General features: G+C 54.4%; 2 protein-coding genes across 7 annotated transcripts in view; both read left to right on the top strand.

The window, feature by feature from the left end:
- TFAP4 (transcription factor AP-4) overlaps positions 1-17,089 on the top strand; it is a 68,602-nt gene extending 51,513 nt beyond the window's left edge. For 4 of the 5 annotated variants that reach the window (XM_073015130.1, XM_037989906.2, XM_073015128.1 and 1 more), the window contains 6 exons: positions 9,123-9,288; positions 9,402-9,500; positions 9,877-10,047; positions 11,409-11,549; positions 11,763-11,918; positions 13,767-17,089. In XM_073015130.1, coding sequence (XP_072871231.1) covers positions 9,214-9,288; positions 9,402-9,500; positions 9,877-10,047; positions 11,409-11,549; positions 11,763-11,918; positions 13,767-13,961 — 837 coding nt within the window. In that variant the 5' untranslated portion in view covers positions 9,123-9,213 and the 3' untranslated portion in view covers positions 13,962-17,089. The remainder of the gene's footprint in view (positions 1-9,122; positions 9,289-9,401; positions 9,501-9,876; positions 10,048-11,408; positions 11,550-11,762; positions 11,919-13,766) is intronic. The other variant, XM_007984183.3, reaches the window with a different exon arrangement.
- Positions 17,090-17,779: 690 nt separating this feature from the next.
- The window catches only part of LOC103227593 (sarcalumenin), a 66,430-nt gene continuing 65,667 nt past the window's right edge, over positions 17,780-18,542 (top strand). The window contains exon 1 of one of the 2 annotated variants that reach the window (XM_037989909.2): positions 17,780-17,928. The gene's annotated coding sequence lies outside the window, so the exon portion shown is untranslated. The remainder of the gene's footprint in view (positions 17,929-18,542) is intronic. The other variant, XM_007984161.3, reaches the window with a different exon arrangement.

Here is an 18,542-nt window from a genome sequence, read left to right as displayed (position 1 = left end):
TCGCAGGGCAGCTTCCCGCCGCACGTGGGTTTCCTCTGCAAACTTTCCCATCCAACGCCCCTCCCCCCTGCCGTAAACCGAAAGCGTCGGGTCCCCCGGCCGGGTGGGTGGCCCGAGATCCGCAGGCCTCCCCAGAAGCCACTCTGCAAGCTTTGGTCCTAGGTTGCTCGAAACCCAAAGGGTGATGGATTCAAGGACCACACACAGCTAAGCCACTCCGCACACTTCTTAAAATGCACATGCCTGGAACTCTGATCGCTGGCGCCCGGACATCTGCATTTTGAACGACCCCCCGGGCGGGGTATGGGGGAGGTGGGCGTTCTACGGAGTGCGCAAGTTTGGGACCTGCGGCCCCTTTCCTGCCGCGCTGCTCCAGGAGCGAAATGGCTCCCCAGGGCTGGAGCCACGTGCTCTGCCGCCCGAGGCAGTCTGGGCGGGGATTGAGGGAGGAGGAGCCCGCCGGTGTGGCACAGGCTGGTGGACACTAGCGCCTCGGAATCCGGCCTGGAGGGAAGGTTGCTGCACACGTGTAGACACTCCTGCCCAACCCGCTGCCCCAGGGGTCCCCACCTTAAGGCTACTCTGAAGTTCCCAGTCAATACCTAGACTTGGGCCAGATGATGGGTTTGGCAGCTGGCAAGGATGCCCGGCTGGCCCTTGCACGAGGCCCACCTGGAGGACCCAGTAATAATAAGTAAAAAAAAAATTCTTGAGCTGTTTTTAGGTTCTGGGGGCTCACTTTGCTAGAATTTTCTCATTGAATTGTCATAATCTTTCTATGAGTCAGAAGTGTCTTTTGATTCTGTGTAAAGAGGACACAGAGACTGGAGAAGGGACCACTACATCAAGTGGTAGAGCTGGAACTTGAACCCTTGTCCTGGGGTTGCAGGCTGCTGCAGAGCTGGGCTGGGCAGCCTGTAGTGGTGCAGTTGAGCTGCTGTGCCTGCTGGAGAGGACATTCTGGGCCTGATCCTGGGCAGGGTTGGGGGGCCCTCTGGCTGCCATGCCTGGGCATTGGGTGAGTCCTCTCAGGGCCCCCTAAGATTCTGGCTTCAATTTATCCCTGCCCCAAGCTTCCCTTTGGAGGATACCAGCAGTCCTCCAGAGTAGCTGGATCTTGGTAGGCCAAGGGCTTGAAGGTGTAGAGCCTTCGCCCAGGGTTGGGCACAGCAATGTCCATTGCAAGACAGTTGTCAGCTGTGCATTAGGCGTGGAGTTGGGGGTCCTGGATTTGTTTATCTTCAGTAGGGGTTGCAGGGTGAGGTGGGAAGCCCGTCCGGGATCAAACGTGTGCTTTAGGCAGGACCTTCTGGCCAGGTGCATTTGCTTTTCTGGCTCATCTCAGGCTGGTGGGCTTTGCTCCATCCCTCAGTGACCAGCAGGGATTTCCCTTTCTGTCTCCCAGGCCTGCCAGAGGGGAGTGTAGGGCACAGTGCTGCGCACACAAGCTGCAGGTTTTGGACCTGTCGCCTAATGGTTCTGTCTCTGGAAAACAGTGCACCTGTGAGAAAATTAGCTATGAGTATGGAAAGTGCCTGGTAGCTGTTAAAATGACATTCAGTCTTTTTTTTTTTTGAGACAGAGTCTCACTCTGTCACCCAGAATGGAGTGCAGTGCTGCAATCTTGGCTCTCTGCAACCTCCGCCTCCCAGGTTCAAGCGATTTTCCTGCCTCAGCCTCCCAAGTAGCTGGGATTGCAGGCATGTGTCACCATGCCTGGCTAATTTTTGTATTTTTAGTAGAGATGGGGTTTCACCATGGTGGTTGGCCAGGCTGGTCTCGAACCCCTGACCTCAGGTGATCTGCCCACCTTGGCCTCCCAAAGTACTAGGATTACAGGCATGAGCGACTGCGCCCAGCCACTGACATTCAGAGTCTTTTTTTTTTTTTTTTTTTTTTTTTTGAGATGGAGTCTCGCTCTGTCGCCCAGGCTGGAGTGCAGTGGTCCGATCTCGGCTCACTGCAAGCTCCGCCTCCCGGGCTCACGCCATTCTCCTGCCTCAGCCTCCTGAGTAGCTGGGACTACAGGCGTCCGCCACCTCGCCCGGCTAGTTTTTTTTTTTTTTTCGTATTTTTTAGTAGAGATGGGGTTTCACTGTGTTAGCCAGGATGGTCTCGATCTCCTGACTTCGTGATCCGCTCGTCTCAGCCTCCCAAAGTGCTGGGATTACAGGCTTGAGCCACCGCGCCCGGCAACATTCAGAGTCTTAAAGGCATGTATATGGGCGGGTATATGGTAGTCTCTATCCGTATCTTGTGTTTTTTTGTTTGTTTGTTTTGAGATGGACTCTCACTCTGTCGCACAGGCTGGAGTGCAGTGGCACAATCTCAGCTCACTGCAATTTCCGCCACCGGGGTTCAAGCGATTCTCCTGTCTCAGCCTCCTAAGTAGCTGGGACTACAGGCCCGCTCCACCATGCCTGGCTAATTTTTGTATTTTTAGTACAGACGGGGTTTCACCATGTTGGCCAGGATGGTCTCTATCTCCTGATCTTGTGATCTGCCCGCCTCATTCTCCCAAAGTGCTGGGATTACAGACATGAGCCACCGCGCCCGGCTCCATCTGTATCTTAAAGCTCCTGGACCCTGCTCATTGGCTCAAGCCTGTAATCCCAGTAATTTGGAAGGCCGAGGCGAAAGAATCATTTGAGCCCAGAAGTTCGAGACCAGCCTGGGCAACATAGCAAGACCCCACCTCTACAAAAAATTAAAAAATTAGCCCGGCATGGTGGCATGTGCCTGTAGTCTCAGGGAGAGGCTCATGGGAGGCTGAGGCAGGAGGATTGCTTGAGCCCGGGAATTGGAGATTGCAGTGAGCTATGATCATACCACTGCACTCTAGCCTGGGTAACAGAGACCCTGCCTCTTAAAAAAAAAAAAAAAAACAGTAAGACTGGGCACAGTGGCTCACTCTTGTAACCCTAGCACTTTGGGAGGCCAAGGCGGGAGGATCACTTGAGCCCAGGAGTTTGAGACCAGCCTCAGCAACGTGACGAAACCCTGTTTCTACTAAAAATACAAAAAACTAGCCGGGTGTGGTGGTGTGTACTTATACTTCCAGTTGCTTGGGAGGCTGAGGAAGGAGGATGACCTGGGTCCAAGAAGTTGACGCTACAGTGAGCCAAGATCATGTCATTGCACTCCAGCTTGGGTGATGGGAGTGAGACCCTGCTTCTAAATAAATAAATAAGTAAAAATTTAAAAAATAAAATAAAATTTAAAAAGCTCCCATAAGAAGGAGTTCGAGAAAATTGAAGGCTTTGGAGTGTTCGTTGGGTCCCTGATTTATTTATGAAGCAACAACATTCTGCTGGGACTGAGGATACAGCCACGAACAGGATGTGACTCCTGTCTTCAGCAGCTCACAGCCTCGTGGTCCTAAAAGGTCTTGTAGATCCCCTAAGAGTTTCATGGGTTGTCTTGGACATCTGGGTGCAAACTAACTCTTGGGCCTCGGCCTCCCGAATACTGGGACTACAGGCACGTGCCATGACACCTGGCTAATTTTTGTGTTTTTAATAGAGAGGGGGTTTCACCATGTTGGCCAGGCTGGTCTTGAACTTCTGACCTCAGGTGATCTGCCCACCTCAGCCTCCCGAAGTGTTGGGATTACAGGCGTGAGCCACCGTGCCCGGCCTTTCTTGATCTCTTTTAAACTTCACCATGACCCTGGGAAGTGAAGCAATGTTTCCATATTGTACAGATGGGGGAAACTGAGGCTTGGTGTTCCACAGCTAGTAAGTGGCAAGGCTAGACTTTTTGCACTTGAGCCCAGTGCAGGATTCCCACTGATGGGCTGGGGGAGCTTTGGGGAAGGGAGGGAGGCAGGGATGTTTCTGATGGGAACAGCCTGGGCATGGTGTGTTCTGGGCCCGCGGGGAAGGGCACAGACTGGCCTGGACAGAGCGCAGAGTGTGGGTGAGTGGTGTAGCAGTAGTGGGGATGGAGCATGGACGAGAACCTTGGGCTGATTAGGTGAGAGAAGGATGAGTGAGTGCCTTAGTGCTTTTTTGGGTTTGGGAGAATCCCGTGTGGACTTTCCCATGTTGACTGTGTAGATGTTAAGTGACCCTGAGGTGTGTGAGTGACTTCAGGGCAGTGGGAAAGTTCTCAGTGGCCGGTTTGAGGCTGGACCTCGGCAGGCAGGTGTAGAGGGATTGGGGGTACTTAGCTTTGGGCTGGGCAGGGATAGGTACCTGGCAGGGTTCTAGACTTGAAGGGTGTGCCCCATCCCCCTAAGTGTCTGGTCGAGACACCAGTGTCAGTCTCAGCAGATTTTGTGAGTGCTGTGGTGGTAGGTGTGGCGGCTCTGGTCTTAGCATCCAAGGCTGGTGCCCAAATTTTGTTCCTTGGCCATTGCCTGCTCAGTGACCTGTCTTATTCCTAAATCTAGGGCAGCCCCTGGTTGGCCCCAGGAGGCTGGCTTGTGAGAAGCAAGAGAGCCTCAGTGTGGCTGGGCATGGTGGCTCAAGCCTATAATTCCAGCACTTTGGGAGGCCGAGGCGGATGGATCATTTAAGGTCAAGAGTTTGAGACCATTCTGGCCAACATGGTGAAATCCTGTCTCTACTAAAAACACAAAAATTAGCCGGGCATGGTGGTGGGCGCCTGTAATCCTAGCTACTCTGAAGGCTGAGGCATGAGAATTGCTTGAACTCGGGAGGTAGAAATTGCAGTGAGCTGAGATTGCGCCACTGCACTCCAGCCTGGGCAACAGAGCAAGGCTACGTCTCAAAAAACAAACAAACAAACAAAAAAACCCACCCCCCTCCCATAATTAGCCAGGCATGGTGGCTCACGCCTGTAATCCCAGCTACTTGGGAAGCTGAGGCATGAGAATCGCTTGAACTCAGGAGGCAGAGATTGCGATGAGCCAAGATTGTGCCACTGACCTGCAGTCTGGGCAACGGAACGAGGCTCAAGTCAAAAAAAGAGAACCTCGGTGTCAGTGGACTTGGGCCACCTTTGATTCTCACCTGGAGGAGTCTGAAGTGGCTAGGGAGAGGATAGTGGACCTTTAGTGTGTGTGTAGGACCTTTACAGACCTTAACTGTAAATGCAAAACCCCAGAAAGAGCTATCAGAAACTTTCAGGCATTTGCAGAAAAATCCACTTTATCCAGTGCAGTATCACCTGGAAAGTTCAATCAACCATCCTTCATCAACAGGAACCCCTGGTTGGTCAGCCATCAGAAGCCCTGGTTGGTCAGCATTCCACCAATAAGAATTCCTGGTTAGCCGGCACTTCGCCAATCACAACCCCTGATTAGCTCCTATTCCACCAATCAGAAGCCTTGGTTAGAATGCATTCTATTAAAGGACTCTGTCGGCTGGTACTTCCAGGGCAATTTAGGTGAGTTATAATTGAGGATCTTGGTGGCAGATTCAGGTCCCCACGGGGAACTGTACCTTTGAGGGGGAAATTTGCTTTCTTGGATTTAAGAAAGTGCTTAACCTAAGTTAAGTACTAGGTTACCAGCAACTGGTTTCTGAGCCAGGAGACTGGGCTGATGGCTTTGGAGAGGTAGGAGGCAGGATGGAGCATTGGAGAAGCTGGGCCGGTAGATTCTAGTGCAGAGGAGGAGGCGACACAGGCCCCTGACCCCAGCCCCAGCTCCTCTTCCTTGTGAGAACTTCCGGCTGGGGTTTTCGGGACTCGGGTCTGGTGGTCTCCTTTGGTCTTCCAGTTAGTGGGCTGCCTTGTGGGGAAGGGAAAGAAGAGGCTGAGGGTCAGCTCCCAACAGCAGAGGAATTGGTGGGACTTGGGCCGGGAGGTGCAGGAGGGTGCATTTAGCTGCACCGTGCCCTGCCCGGCTGCTGGGTGTGACCTTGGGCAAGTCACCTCACTTGTGGGCTTGTGTTCAGAGGGTCAGGGGTGGTGGCTGAGCTTGCAGTCACACCCTCCCTTCTGGTAAGTGGTGGGCTGTGTGAACCAGCGGTCAGTAGAGGCGCTTCAGTGGGTTGGCGTCTGCAGGTTGCTCTTGTGCCCCGTCTGGCTGCTTGACCTTGGGATCATCACCTCCCTTCCCAGGACCCTGCATTGCTTGCTCGCTGTAATCTCGGTCACCCTACTGGGTTTCTGTGAGAATCAGGCAAGGAAAAATGTAAATGAGGTCTGTGAATAATAAAAAGAATTACACGATTACAGCGATTTCCAAATGCCTGGTCTTTTTTTTTTTTTTTTTTTTTTTTTTTTTTTTTTTGAGACAGTGTCTTACTCTGTTGCCCAGGCTGGAGTATAGTGACACGATCACAGCTTACTGCAGCCTCCACCTCCTGGGCTTATTCCATCCTCCCACCTTAGCCTCCTGAGTTGCTGGAACAATAGACACACTCCACCATGCCTGGCTGATTTCTTTAATTTTTTGTAGTGATGGGGTCTCACTCTGTTGCCCAGGTTGGTCTTGAACTCTGGGGTTCAAGCGATCCTCCTGCTTTGGCCTCCCAAAGTGCTAGGATTATAGGTGTGAGCCACTGTGCCTGCGCTCGTCTTCTCTTTTATGGGGATAACTGTCACCTGCCGGTTGGGGCATCTGGGTCTGTGGGACGGTCAGAGCTCATTCTGGCCTATGGCCTGACACCTGTTCTGGGGTCAGGGTTCAAGTCCCAGTACTTGCTGCAGGTGGTCCCTACCCAAACTTCTATGTCCCCCTCTTTACATGGGAGTCTTCAGGCCACCTGACTCAGGAAGATTGTGACAATTCAGTGAGAAAATTCTAGCCAAAAACTTAAAAAAAGCAATGTACCCATCTGTTGTGGACCCTCCAGGAGGGCCAGCTCTCAGGTGGCCCAAGGCTGAACTTGGTGCTCCCTTTTCACCCCCAGGCCCTAGTCAGCTCTGGCCTTTGGGCATCGCCAGGAGGGGCCCAGGGGCTGGGTGGGCAGGGGTCTCTCCCCACATCTCTCCTGAGGGGGATGGCTTTGCCTCCAGATTGCATTTACCTTGTGTTGTGGCTTGCTATGGACATCTCTTCCCACCTCTTACTTCCAAAGAGCCCCACGTTTAAGCCACCCACTGCAGAGCAGTCCTGGTCCCCTTGGCCTGCTGGCCTCTCCGAGATGGTATGGTCTGAGGCCATGCCAGGCCTGGGGGCCTGGACTCTGCCCCAAGGCCGGGCCACACACAGCTGTGCAGCAGGCCTGCTCCAGTCCCCCTGTTACCGCCACGTCAGGGCAGGGGAACTGGGAGAAGTGAGGGCACTGATATCCAACTAACTGACCCTAAAACCATCCCCTCTCTGCCCTGAACACTAAAGTCTCTCATGGAACGAGGGGGGCATGGGCCCCTTTTGCAGTGCTGACATTTCAAGACCCTGTAAGCGACTTGTACCCTGGGTACAGGCCCTGGGCCTTTGGTTCCTGATGGAGGAGGGGGCTTGGCTTGATGAGGACGGAAGGAGGTTGATTTGCATCCAGACTCCCGGCGTCAGACACCTCTCTATTGGCAGAGGAAGCTGAGGCCGGGGAAGGGGCAGGGATGCGTCCAGGGTCCCACAAGGAGCCAAGGCTGGACAGATGGGGCAGGCTGGGTGGGGCCAGGAAGGCCACGGCTGTTTCCAGCTGTTGCAGATGTGCTCCCTCCTGGGTCCATGCAAACTCCTTTCCGCCTGCGGATTGGCGAAGGGGACAGGGCACACAGCAGGGGAGTTAGACTTGGCAGCCCCTTGACCCCAGACTGCCCCCGTCAATGGAGCAGGAGCTGCCCAGAACCCTTTTCCTGTTCTCCCAGATTCAGGGGCGTGAGCCCCCTTGGACCAGTCCTGGAACAGGGCACCCCGGGAGGGCCCCTCAGGAAGAGGCCCGGGCTGCGGCTTCGGGTGGGGCCGGCAGACTTTGCTGGGAGCCCAGCATCTGGAAGCCATCAGGCCAGGGGCGGGGGGAGTTGCAGGGGAGGTCCAGGGAGGGGGACATGCCTCCTCCAGGCCACACACAGGCCCAACCCTCGGGAGCGTGGCCTTGGGCCCACAACTGCTGCCTCTGCTCCCTGGCCCGCAGCCCCGCCCCCTGGCGCACACGCCCCGCCCTCATCCGAAGCCACGCCCCAGCCAGCAGCCACGCCCTCTTTCCCCTGGCTGCCTTCTTACCGCACTGGTCGCTGCTCCTGCAAGGGTCAGTAGCGCTCCCCACAGCATGGTGGGAGCCTCGCTTCTCCAGCACGGGGTGGATCTGTCTCTTGGAGTGGGTGGGCTGTGGGGAACAGTGTCCCCAGGGGTTGTTGGCTTGGTGTCTTTTTGGAGAGTGAGTGGTATTTGTCTTCTGTGAAGTCTTAGCCTAGTGGGGCTGGGACTTGTAGTGCGAGGCGTGGCCGTGAGGGTAGGAAGGGAGTGGGGATGTCTTCCTCAGTCCTGGGGTGGCAAAGCCTGAGACGCTGAAGAGGTGCCCCAGGTGCCCAGCAAGTCACTCAGAAGTGCTCCAGGAGCAGGGACAGCGTCCCTGAATATCGTCTGCATCCCACGTGCATCAGAATCACACCACCCACGTTTCTGGGCCCCACAGGGCCTGCTAGTCAGACGCTGGGGCCAGCACCCATCGTCTGCACAGTTTCTAAGCTCCTGGATGTTTCGATGTTCAGACACACTGGGAATTCTGTTCCGGAGGAGAGACTGCTCCCCATGAGGAAAGCCAGGGAGGGGATGGGTTTTGTTGTTGCTTTTGAGACAAGGTCTTGCTCTGTTGCCCAGACTGAAGCACAGTGGCGTGATCATAGTTTACTGCAGCCTCCAACTCCTGGGCTCAAGCAATCCTCCTCTTCAGCCTCCTGAGTAGCTGGGACTACAGGCGTGCACCACCACACTTTGCTAATTTTATTTTTTTGTAGAGACAGGGTCTCATTACATTGCCTAGGCTGATCTCAAACTCTTGGGCTCAATTATCCTTGGCCTTGACCTCCCAAAGAACTGGGATTACTGTGCCTGGCCCAGGGTGGGTTCTGAGCGGACTATCTTACCCTCAGTCAGCTGATTCAGTCCGCCCTGGTGTCCCAAAGAGCACCCCTCCATCACCCCGTGGGGGTGGCCTCGCATCTTTTGCAGGAGGGGAGGGATACAGGTTCCACTGGGGCCCTCTGGAGATGAATGATAAAGAGGGCGTCTTGGCCGAGCTTATCCCTGTCCTCTCTGGCAGCCTTGCCAACATTCCACTAACTCCCGAGACTCAGCGGGACCAGGAGCGGCGGATTCGAAGGGAGATCGCCAACAGCAACGAGCGGAGGCGCATGCAGAGCATCAACGCGGGATTCCAGTCCCTCAAGACCCTCATCCCCCACACAGATGGAGAGAAGCTCAGCAAGGTGGGTGAGAGCAGGGAGGGCTTCCTGGAGGAGGTGGCAGGCTCCCGCCGGGAGAGGAAAGTGAGCTCTGGTAAACACTGCCAGCCTGACTCTCGGCTTTTCCACGCCCTCAGGCAGCCATTCTCCAGCAGACAGCCGAGTACATCTTCTCCTTGGAGCAGGAGAAGACCAGGCTCCTGCAGCAGAACACACAGCTCAAGCGCTTCATCCAGGTGCGCCCTGTCCTCCTTCCTGACTCCCTCTCCCTGGCATGGGCATGCCTAGTACCCAGCCATGGGCCTGGGACTCAGGTGTGGCTGCAGGCCCCTTCTTGCCCACTGACAAGTACTTCCAGGCACTTGTTTTCCTGCCCTGGCCTCAGTTTCCCCATCGGTCAAGTGCAGTGGAGTGGGCTCTGGAGGGAGCCAGGTGACTGTTCTGGAAAGCAGCCATTCTTCTGGCATTTGGCTGGTTTGTTGGACTTGCAGAAGGGGCTCCCTAATGAAGATTCACCTGTGTTGGGCAGCTTTGGGGGGCTGCGATGGAGCCCCAATCTCCGTGGTGGTACCGAGGTGTCAGGCACACTGACCGACTCCTTGGGGTCCCCAGGAGCTGAGCGGCTCGTCCCCCAAGCGACGGCGGGCAGAAGACAAGGACGAAGGCATCGGCTCTCCGGACATCTGGGAGGACGAGAAGGCGGAGGACCTGCGGCGGGAGATGATTGAGCTGCGGCAGCAGCTGGACAAGGAGCGCTCGGTGCGCATGATGCTGGAGGAGCAGGTGAGGCAGCGCCCTCTGCTGGGCGCGGCGCGCGGTGCAGCGGGCGTGGAGCCTGGGGTCGCCCCTCATGTTCTGTGGCCCTGGGTTGAGCCCTATTTGCAGGAGCATCTGCTGCGGTGCCAGGCCTAGGAGTGGGGAGCAAGCCAGACACGTCCCTGCCCTCGGGGGCCACCGTCTGCGTCGGGGTGGGGGAGATTAGTCAAAAGATCTCAAAAATGTAACCATGCTTTGGGAGGCCGAGGCGGGTGGATCACCTGAGGTCAGATCAAGACCATCTTGGCTAACACGGCGAAACCCCGTCTCTACTAGAAATACCAAAAAAAAAAAAAAAAAATTAGTTGGGCGTGGGGTTGGCGCGTGTAGTCCCAGCTGCTTGGGAGGCTACAGCAGGAGAATGGCGTGAACCCAGGAGGCAGAGCTTGCAGTGAGCCGAGATCTTGCCACTGCACTCCAGCCTGGGCGACAGAGTGAGACTCCGTCTCAAAAAAAAAAAAAAAAGTAACCACGATGGGCTGGGTATGGTGACTCACACCTGTAATCCCAGCACTTTGGAGGGCTGAGGTGGGAGGATCGCTTGAGCCCAGGAGTTTGAGATCAGCCTGGGAAGCATAGTGAGACCCTGTCTCTACCAAAAAAGATACGAAAATTACCCAGGTGTGGTGGGGTGTGCCTGTAGTCCCAGCTGCTCAGGAGGCTGAGCTGGGAGGATTGCTTGAACCCAGAAGGTGGAGGCTGCAGTGAGCCGTGATTGCACCATGGCACTCCAGCCTGGACGACAGAGTGAGACCCTGTCTCAAAAAAAAAAAAAAAAGGCTAAGTGTGGTGGTGCACATCTGTGGTCCCAGCTACTTGGGAGGCTGAACTGGGAGGATCACTTGAGCCCAGGAGGTGGAGGCTGCAGTGAGCTGTGATTGTGCCACTACACTGCAGCCTGAGTGACAGAGGGAGACCATGTCTCAAAGAAACCAAAAAATAAAAACAAAAAACTTAACCATAATGTAGGCCAGGGTGGAGCTGTGGCATCAGGAGGGGTTTTTCAAGGGACACCCCACGGCTTTTCCCTGGAAGTGGGAAGTTGAGTCTCATAGTTAACCAAAGGACAGAGAAGGGTGTTCCTGGCAGAGGGAACAGCCATAAGCAAAGGCTCGGGCAGGAGGGAGCATGGTCCCGGTCCAGTGGGGGCCGAGGTGGGAGGCGAGAGGAGCCAGGGACTGAAGGGCGCTGGAAAGGCTTCTGGCCTCTGCTGAGGGGGTCCCACCCCGTGGTAGGGTTTTCAGCAGGAGTGAATGAGCTGCTGTAGGACTGATAGGGCAGGGTGTGCTCCCGGTCCTGGCCCTGAGCCCAGGCTGTCCTGCCTCCAGGTGCGCTCGCTGGAGGCCCACATGTACCCGGAAAAGCTCAAGGTGATTGCGCAGCAGGTGCAGCTGCAGCAGCAGCAGGAACAGGTGAGGCTGCTGCACCAGGAGAAGCTGGAGCGGGAACAGCAGCACCTGCGGACCCAGGTGAGCAGGAGGCGCCTGGGAGTGGGCTCTGGGGATCGGGAAGGGGACAGGGGATCTTGAATGGCAGAAGCCTCTCCCTAGGCCACCTCCTCTCTGTTTCTTAATATAAAGGGGGTGAGGCAGTTATATATACACGGGCCGGCTCTGCATGAAACGGGGGTGGATGGGCCGAGAGAAGCCTTGAGAGAAAGGCTGAGGGCTTCTGTCTTACAGCTTCTGCCCCCTCCGGCCCCCACCCACCACCCCACGGTGATCGTGCCGGCACCACCTCCCCCTCCCTCCCACCACATCAACGTCGTCACCATGGGCCCCTCCTCGGTCATCAACTCTGTTTCTACATCCCGGCAAAATCTGGACACCATCGTGCAGGTACCTGAGCTTGGGAAAGGGGCAGCTTGTGGGCGTCATACTCCAGCAACAGGCTCTTTAGGGGAGACTAGAAAATAAGGGGCGGAAGAGGAGGAAGATGGTGCTTGTGTGGGAGGGGGTGGAGGGCTGGAAACCTTGGGGTGCCCCCTCCTCAGATCTGCAAGTGGAGAATGTGAGGGCCAGAGACCTGGGCAGGGCCTACCATGCCAGTAGGAGGAGTTGGCCAGGAAGACTGTCCCTTCCCTCAATATGGGGTTTCCGGAGAGCGTCCTTTGCTCCCAGAACCCCCTGGTTAAAGAGTTCCTGCATTCAGCTTTTGGGTTGGTCCGGAACATGGTCTCACCTCCATCTCCTAGGACCTGGATGGAGATGCAGGTGGCAGGGTTGGTGACAGTTGGGCCTCCTAGAGAGGAAGAAGCTCTGTGGGTCAAGCTTGAAGTTATAGTTGCATTCAGCCTTCAATAGGGCCCCTTGAGGGACCCAACGTCAGAAATCAGTAAATAAGTAAATAAATAAATAAATAACTCAACCAAAAAAGCCAAAACAGGAAAAAAAAAATCCATCAATCTCCTGGAATTTTAATTGCTCATAAACCTTCCTAATTGTGTAATACAGTTAATAACAAAGGCCTTTAATAAGTTAATAGGCAAGCTTTAAAATACATAAACGTATGGCCAGGTGGGGTGGCTCACACCTGCAATCCTAGCACTTTGGGAGGCCGAAGTGGGTGGATCACCTGAGGTCAGGAGTTTGAGACTAGCCTGGCCAACATGGTGAAAACGCCGTCTCTATTAAAAATACAAAAATTAGCTGGATGTGGTGGTGCATGCCTGTAATCCCAGCTATTCGGGAGGCTGAGGCAGGAGAATCACTTCAACCTGGGAGGCAGAAGTTGCAGTGAGCTGAGATTGCACCACTGCACTCCAGCCTGGGTGACACAGCGAGATTCTTTCTCAAAAAACAAAACATATGAAAGACATACATAATTTCTTTCTTTTTTTTTTTTTTGAGATGGATTTCACTCTTGTTGCCTAGGCTGGAGTGCAGTGGTGGGATCTCAGCTCACCGCAATCTCTGCCTCCCAGGTTCACGTGATTCTCCTGCTTCAGCCTCCCGAGTAGCTAGGATTACATGCACGCGCCACCATGCCTGGCAAATTTTGTATTTTTAGTAGTGACGGGGTTTCTCCGTGTTGGTCAGGCTGGTCTTGAACTCCTGACCTCAGTAGATCCGCCCGTCTTGGCCTCCCAAAGTGTTGGGATTACAGGCGTGAGCCATCACGCCTGGCTGATACATATAATTCCTAAGCAGCACTGGGACTGTCGTCTTCCTGGAATGGATTTTTCAATGTAACAGAGGGATTTGGGAAGTTTGTTCCTCAGTCAGGTGTGGTGGCCTTTGCCTGTAATCCCAGCACTTTGGGAGGCTGAGGCAGGAAGATTGCCTGAGGTCAGGAGTTCAAGATCAACTTGGGCAACATAGCAAGAACCCCCTCGTCTCTACCAAAAATACAAAAGTTAGCTGGGAGTGGTGATGCGTCCCTGTGGTTCTAGCTACTAGGGAGGGAGTGGTAGGAGGATTGCTTGAGCCCAGGAGTCTGAGGCTGCGGTGAGCTATGATCGTGCCACTGCACTCTAGCCTGGGTGACATAGCGAGACCTTGTCTCCAAAAGAAAAGTAAAAGGAGTTTGTTTTTCCTGGACTCTAGTGGGCCTCCCCTGCTGCTTTGCAAGGCTTATTTCTGGGATATGTGTTTTGGGGGTGACAGTGGCTGGCTGAGGGCCCCCACCGTCTCCTGGCTGGCCGTATTTGCCCGGCCGAGCCTTCTCAGTGGTTCATCTCTGTCCAGGCAATCCAGCACATCGAGGGCACCCAGGAAAAGCAGGAGTTGGAGGAGGAGCAGCGGCGAGCTGTCATCGTGAAGCCCGTGCGCAGCTGCCCGGAGGCCCCCACCTCTGACACCGCCTCTGACTCCGAGGCCTCAGACAGTGACGCCATGGACCAGAGCCGGGAGGAGCCTTCGGGGGACGGGGCGCTTCCCTGACTACCCCCCCTGCCCTCCTCTCCCTTCTGGGGGCTGGAGGGAGCTGGGGCAGCCACAGGGAGAGACGTGGGTGAATGAGTGAGAAATTTTTACAAAATGACGATGTCATTTGGGTCTCTTTTATGACCTCTTTTTCAATACTGTAAATCGACCTTTGAACGAAGCCACTCAACCCGAGATTCCAGGGCTGGGGTGTCGCAGAGCGTGTGGGAGCATCGGGACCCCAGGGCTGGGCCTCGGCCCCGGGGGCTGGGGGAAGCTGACACGGAGATGCCTGGCCTTTCTCTGCCAAAAAGCATTTATTTTCCTTTAAATATGTTTTTTAAGAACAGGGAAAATCAAACAAAACCCCAGGTTGTTTCTTCCCTGCCCAGAGCCAGCCTAGGACTGTCAGCCTTCGATCCCCTTTCCCTCCTCTTTTTGGGTTTTCTTCTTTCTCCTTTAAGCACTTAGATGGGTTGGGGTCAGACTGGGCCGGGGTGTCCTGGGGGCCCGGGGGTCTCCGTTGCTTCTCGGTTGGGGTTTGCTGCTGCTGTGCCCCCTTCCCCATTCCCCATCTCGGCACTAGAATTCGCCACTTCCCCACCCCCCAGCCCCCACCTCTGCCTCCGGGTCTCATCTTCCACCCCAAAAATGTCTGTCTCTCTCTTTTTGTTTTGTTTGTTGTTGGTTTTGTTTTGTTTTTTTTTTTTTTTGGTTTTGCTTTCTGTTTTTGTTTTTGTTTTGTTTTGTTTCTCTTTTCTGTTTTTTTTTTTTTTTTTTTTAACAATTTTGAGGTCTTCATGTTCAAGGAGAAGCTATTATATTTTGTTAAGAAAGTGGGGAGAAAAAAACCAAGAGGCCACCGTGCCTTTGTAAAGAAACAAAATAAAGTTTGTACTTTGTTTTTTAGATCCTGAGTCTCCTGGGTGTGCACTGGCCTGAAGACCAGGGCAGGGCTACCACGTCTAGAGCAGGGGGGCTCCTTGGGCCCCCCAAAGTGGACTGGGTGTGTATGAGCACAAGCACCTCAGCTTGTGTGTGGTGTTGTGATGAGAAATTGGGGTCCTCAGTTTCCCTGGGATTACCCTGGGGATTCTGTAAAGGTGGAAGATGGTGTTGAGGTTGGGGAGTGGTTCTTTGGTGGGAGGCACAGGGAGAAGGAACAACCAAGCCTTGGATTCCAAAAGCCTGGGAAAGGACACAGGTGTTCAGGGGCCCTGCTTGGTCCCTAGGCTTGGGTTAATCCCTAGGTTTTGCCACTTCCTGGGCTTCTGTAACTTCCCTGAACCTCATCCTCTCCTCCCCTAGAAGGGGAGCCCCACCACCCCGCTCCCTGTGGTGTGGTGTTTAAGTGCTAAGATCCTGGAATTGGTCTGCCAGAGGTCAGTTCCCTCTCTGACAAACCACTTCTTCTGAGCCTCAATTTCCTCTTCTGAAAATGGACGATAGTAACGGCACAAGGGCATTGCATCCTATTGGGGATTAGCGTGGTCCTTTATTTTGAGACAGAGTCTCTGTAGCCCAGGCTGGAGTGCAGTGGCGTGATCTCGGCTCACTGCGATCTCCAGCTCCTGGGTTCAAGCAATCCTCTTGCCTCAGCCTCTCTAGTAGCTGGGACTACGGGCGTGCACCACCACGCCCAGCTAATTTTTGTATTTTTAGTAGAGACAGGGTTTCACCATATTGGCCAGGCTGGTGTTGAACTTCTGACCTCAAGTGATTGGCCTACCTCGGCCTCCCAAAGTTTTGGGATTATAGGGATGAGCCACCATGCCTGGCTATTTTTAACTTCTTATTGTGTGTGTGTGTGTGTGTGTGTGTGAGATGGGGTCTTGCTCTGTCGCCCAAGCTGCAGTACAGTGTTTTGATCACAGTTCACTGCAACCTTGACCTCCTGGTCTCAAGTGATCCTCCTAAGCCTCCCTAGTAGCTGGGACTACAGGCCTGTACCACCAAGCCCAGCTAATTTTTTTTTTTTTTTTTTTTTTAGATGGAGTCTTGCTGTGTTGCCCAGATTGGAATGCAATGGCATGATCTTGGCTCACTGCAACCTCTGCCTCACAGGTTCAAACGATTATCCTGCCTCAACCTCCCGAGTAGCTGGGACTATAGGCACCCACCATTCATGCCCAGCTAATTTTTGTATTTTTAGTGGAGAAGAGGTTTCACCATGTTGGCCAGACTGGTCTTCAACTCCTGACCTCAAGTGATCTGCCCACCTTGGCCTCCAAAAGTCCTGGGATTACAGGTGTGAGCCAGCATGCCTGCCCTGGGCATGGCTAACTTTTTTGTATCTTATTAATAGAGGCAAGGTTTTGCCATGTTGCCTAGGGTGGGCCATGGTCCTTTAAATCCTTCACTCTTCCATGGCCAGAGACTGATTTACACTGTGGTCCCCTGCTATGCCTGCCTCATGCTCACAGTGCTGGGCACTTGGGGACTGAGGCCAGAGCAGAAGGCAGAGTCGCAGCTCACCCCACGATGACAGTGGACATGAACTCTTAACAGAAAGGCAGCAGTCTGCAGATTTTCTTGGAATTTTACAGTGAACAATTCAATGGCACTTAATACATTCACAGTGTTACACAGCCTACCTGGTTCCAAAACATGTCTATCACTCCAAAATGACTCCATTAAGCAGTCACTCCTTACCCCTCCTCCCAGTCTCTGGTAACCACCTGCTTTCTGGTTTTTTAAAAAACCAGAAAGATATCTTTTTTAAAAAAATTAAAGTAGTTGGCCAGGTGTGGTGGCTCACACCTGTAATCACAGCACTTTGGGAGGCCAGGCCGAGGCGGGTGGATCACATAAGGTCAGTAGTTTAAGACCAGCCTGGCCAACATGGTGAAATCCCATCTCCAGTAAAATACAAAAATTAGGCTGGGCGCAGTGGTGGCCCACGCCTGTAATCCTAGCAGTTTGAGAGGCCGAGGTGGGTGGATCACTTGAGGTCAGGAGTTTGAGACCAGTTTGGTCAACATGGGGAAACCCTGTCTCTACTAAAAATATAAAAATTAGCGGCGCGTGGTGGCGAATGCCAGTAGCTGTAGTCCCAGCTACTGGGGAGGCTGAGGCAGGAGAATCACTTGCACCCGGGAGGCAGAGGTTGCAGTGAGCCGAGATCGCGCCATTGCACTCCAGCCTGGGCAACAAGAGCAAAACTGTGTCACAAAAATAAATAAATAATAAATAAAAGCAAAATAAAAAAGATATGAATTAGTTCCTTCATTTCCAATGTCCCCCATGCCTCTTGGTGGTCAACCCAGCTCCTAGGAGCCACTGATCTATTCTCTGTTGTTCTAGTCTTACCTGTGACAACATGTCATATAAATGGAATAACCCAGCCTTTTCAGCCTGGCTTCTTTGCACTGCAGCTAATTTTCTCTTACTGAGATTATCCAGCTAAATTTACATAGGATCTGGCCCGGCACAGAGACCCCTTTCGTCCAGGTGCGAACCGGCAGGCCCGACGGTTCCAGCGCAGCTCCTAAGAGGGTCAACAGAGGGCGCAGTGCGCCCAGAACGCCCAGCCCCTGCGAAGACGGAGGCTCCTCCTCTCGGTCCCTGCGGGACAGCTCAGTTCTCATAGGCCAGAGGCGTGGCTTGGGGGCGGGCCAGGGGAATCCCGCCTTCCCCTGCATGCCCAAGCGCGCCTGGGGATGGTAGGCGGTCTCACCCGCAGGCGGCGGAAGTCAGGGGAGCGGCTGCGGCCCCGCCCCTTCCCGGACTCGCCCCGCCCGTCCCCTAGCCGCGCGTGTTTCCAGACGCCTCAGGCCATGGCGCGCGCGCTCCCGCCAGCACGCTTGTCTGGCCCCGCCCCCGCGCCTGGCGCCCGCGCGCTCTCACGCTCGGCACCCGGACTCCTCCAGCGCGCTGCTTGCCTACCCCGGGCCCGCCCGGAGAACAGGTGACGGCGGCCTCCGGGGAGTGAGCTCGCGCTGATGAAAGGTTCTGGAAGCCGCCGTAAAAAATAATCAAGAAACAGGTGACCGAACTTTTCGTAAAACGTTTAATTTGTACCCAAAGTATCCGAAACATTGCCATGTCAGCCTGAGTGCGATGGGAGACGTCTGGCCCCAAGGAGCTCGTCCTTCTGCCGAGCCCCGGGCCAGGCTCGCGGAGGAGACCGCCGCGCCGGAGCTCCGATCTGACGTTTTTGTGAAGCACAGGGGGCGTGGGAGGCACCGGATCAATGCGGCACTCAACAAAATCTGTTGTTGTTTTTTCCTTTTTTTTTTGAGACGGAGTCTCTGTCACCCAGGCTGGAGTGCAGTGGCGCGATCTCCGCTCACTGCAGCCTCCACCTTTCGGGCTCAAGCGATCCTCCAACCTCAGCCTCCTGAGTAGCTGGGATTACAGGCACAAACCACCAGCTTGGCTTTTTTTTTTTTTTTTTTTTTTTTGAGACGGAATTTAGCTCGTGTTGCCCAGGCTGGAGTGCAATGGCGCGATCTCGGCTCACCGCAACCTCCGCCTCCCAGGTTCAAGCTATTCTCCTGCCTCAGCCTTCAGAGTAGCTTGGGATTGCGGGCATGCGCCACCACGCCTGGCTGATTTTGTACTTATAGTAGAGATCGGATTTCTCCATGTTGGTCAGGC

This window comes from Chlorocebus sabaeus, chromosome 5, assembly GCF_047675955.1.
Source record: "Chlorocebus sabaeus isolate Y175 chromosome 5, mChlSab1.0.hap1, whole genome shotgun sequence".
NCBI classification, from domain to species: domain Eukaryota; kingdom Metazoa; phylum Chordata; class Mammalia; order Primates; family Cercopithecidae; genus Chlorocebus; species Chlorocebus sabaeus.
Note: the sequence above shows the minus strand (reverse complement) of the source record. Positions and strands in the feature narration are given on the sequence as shown.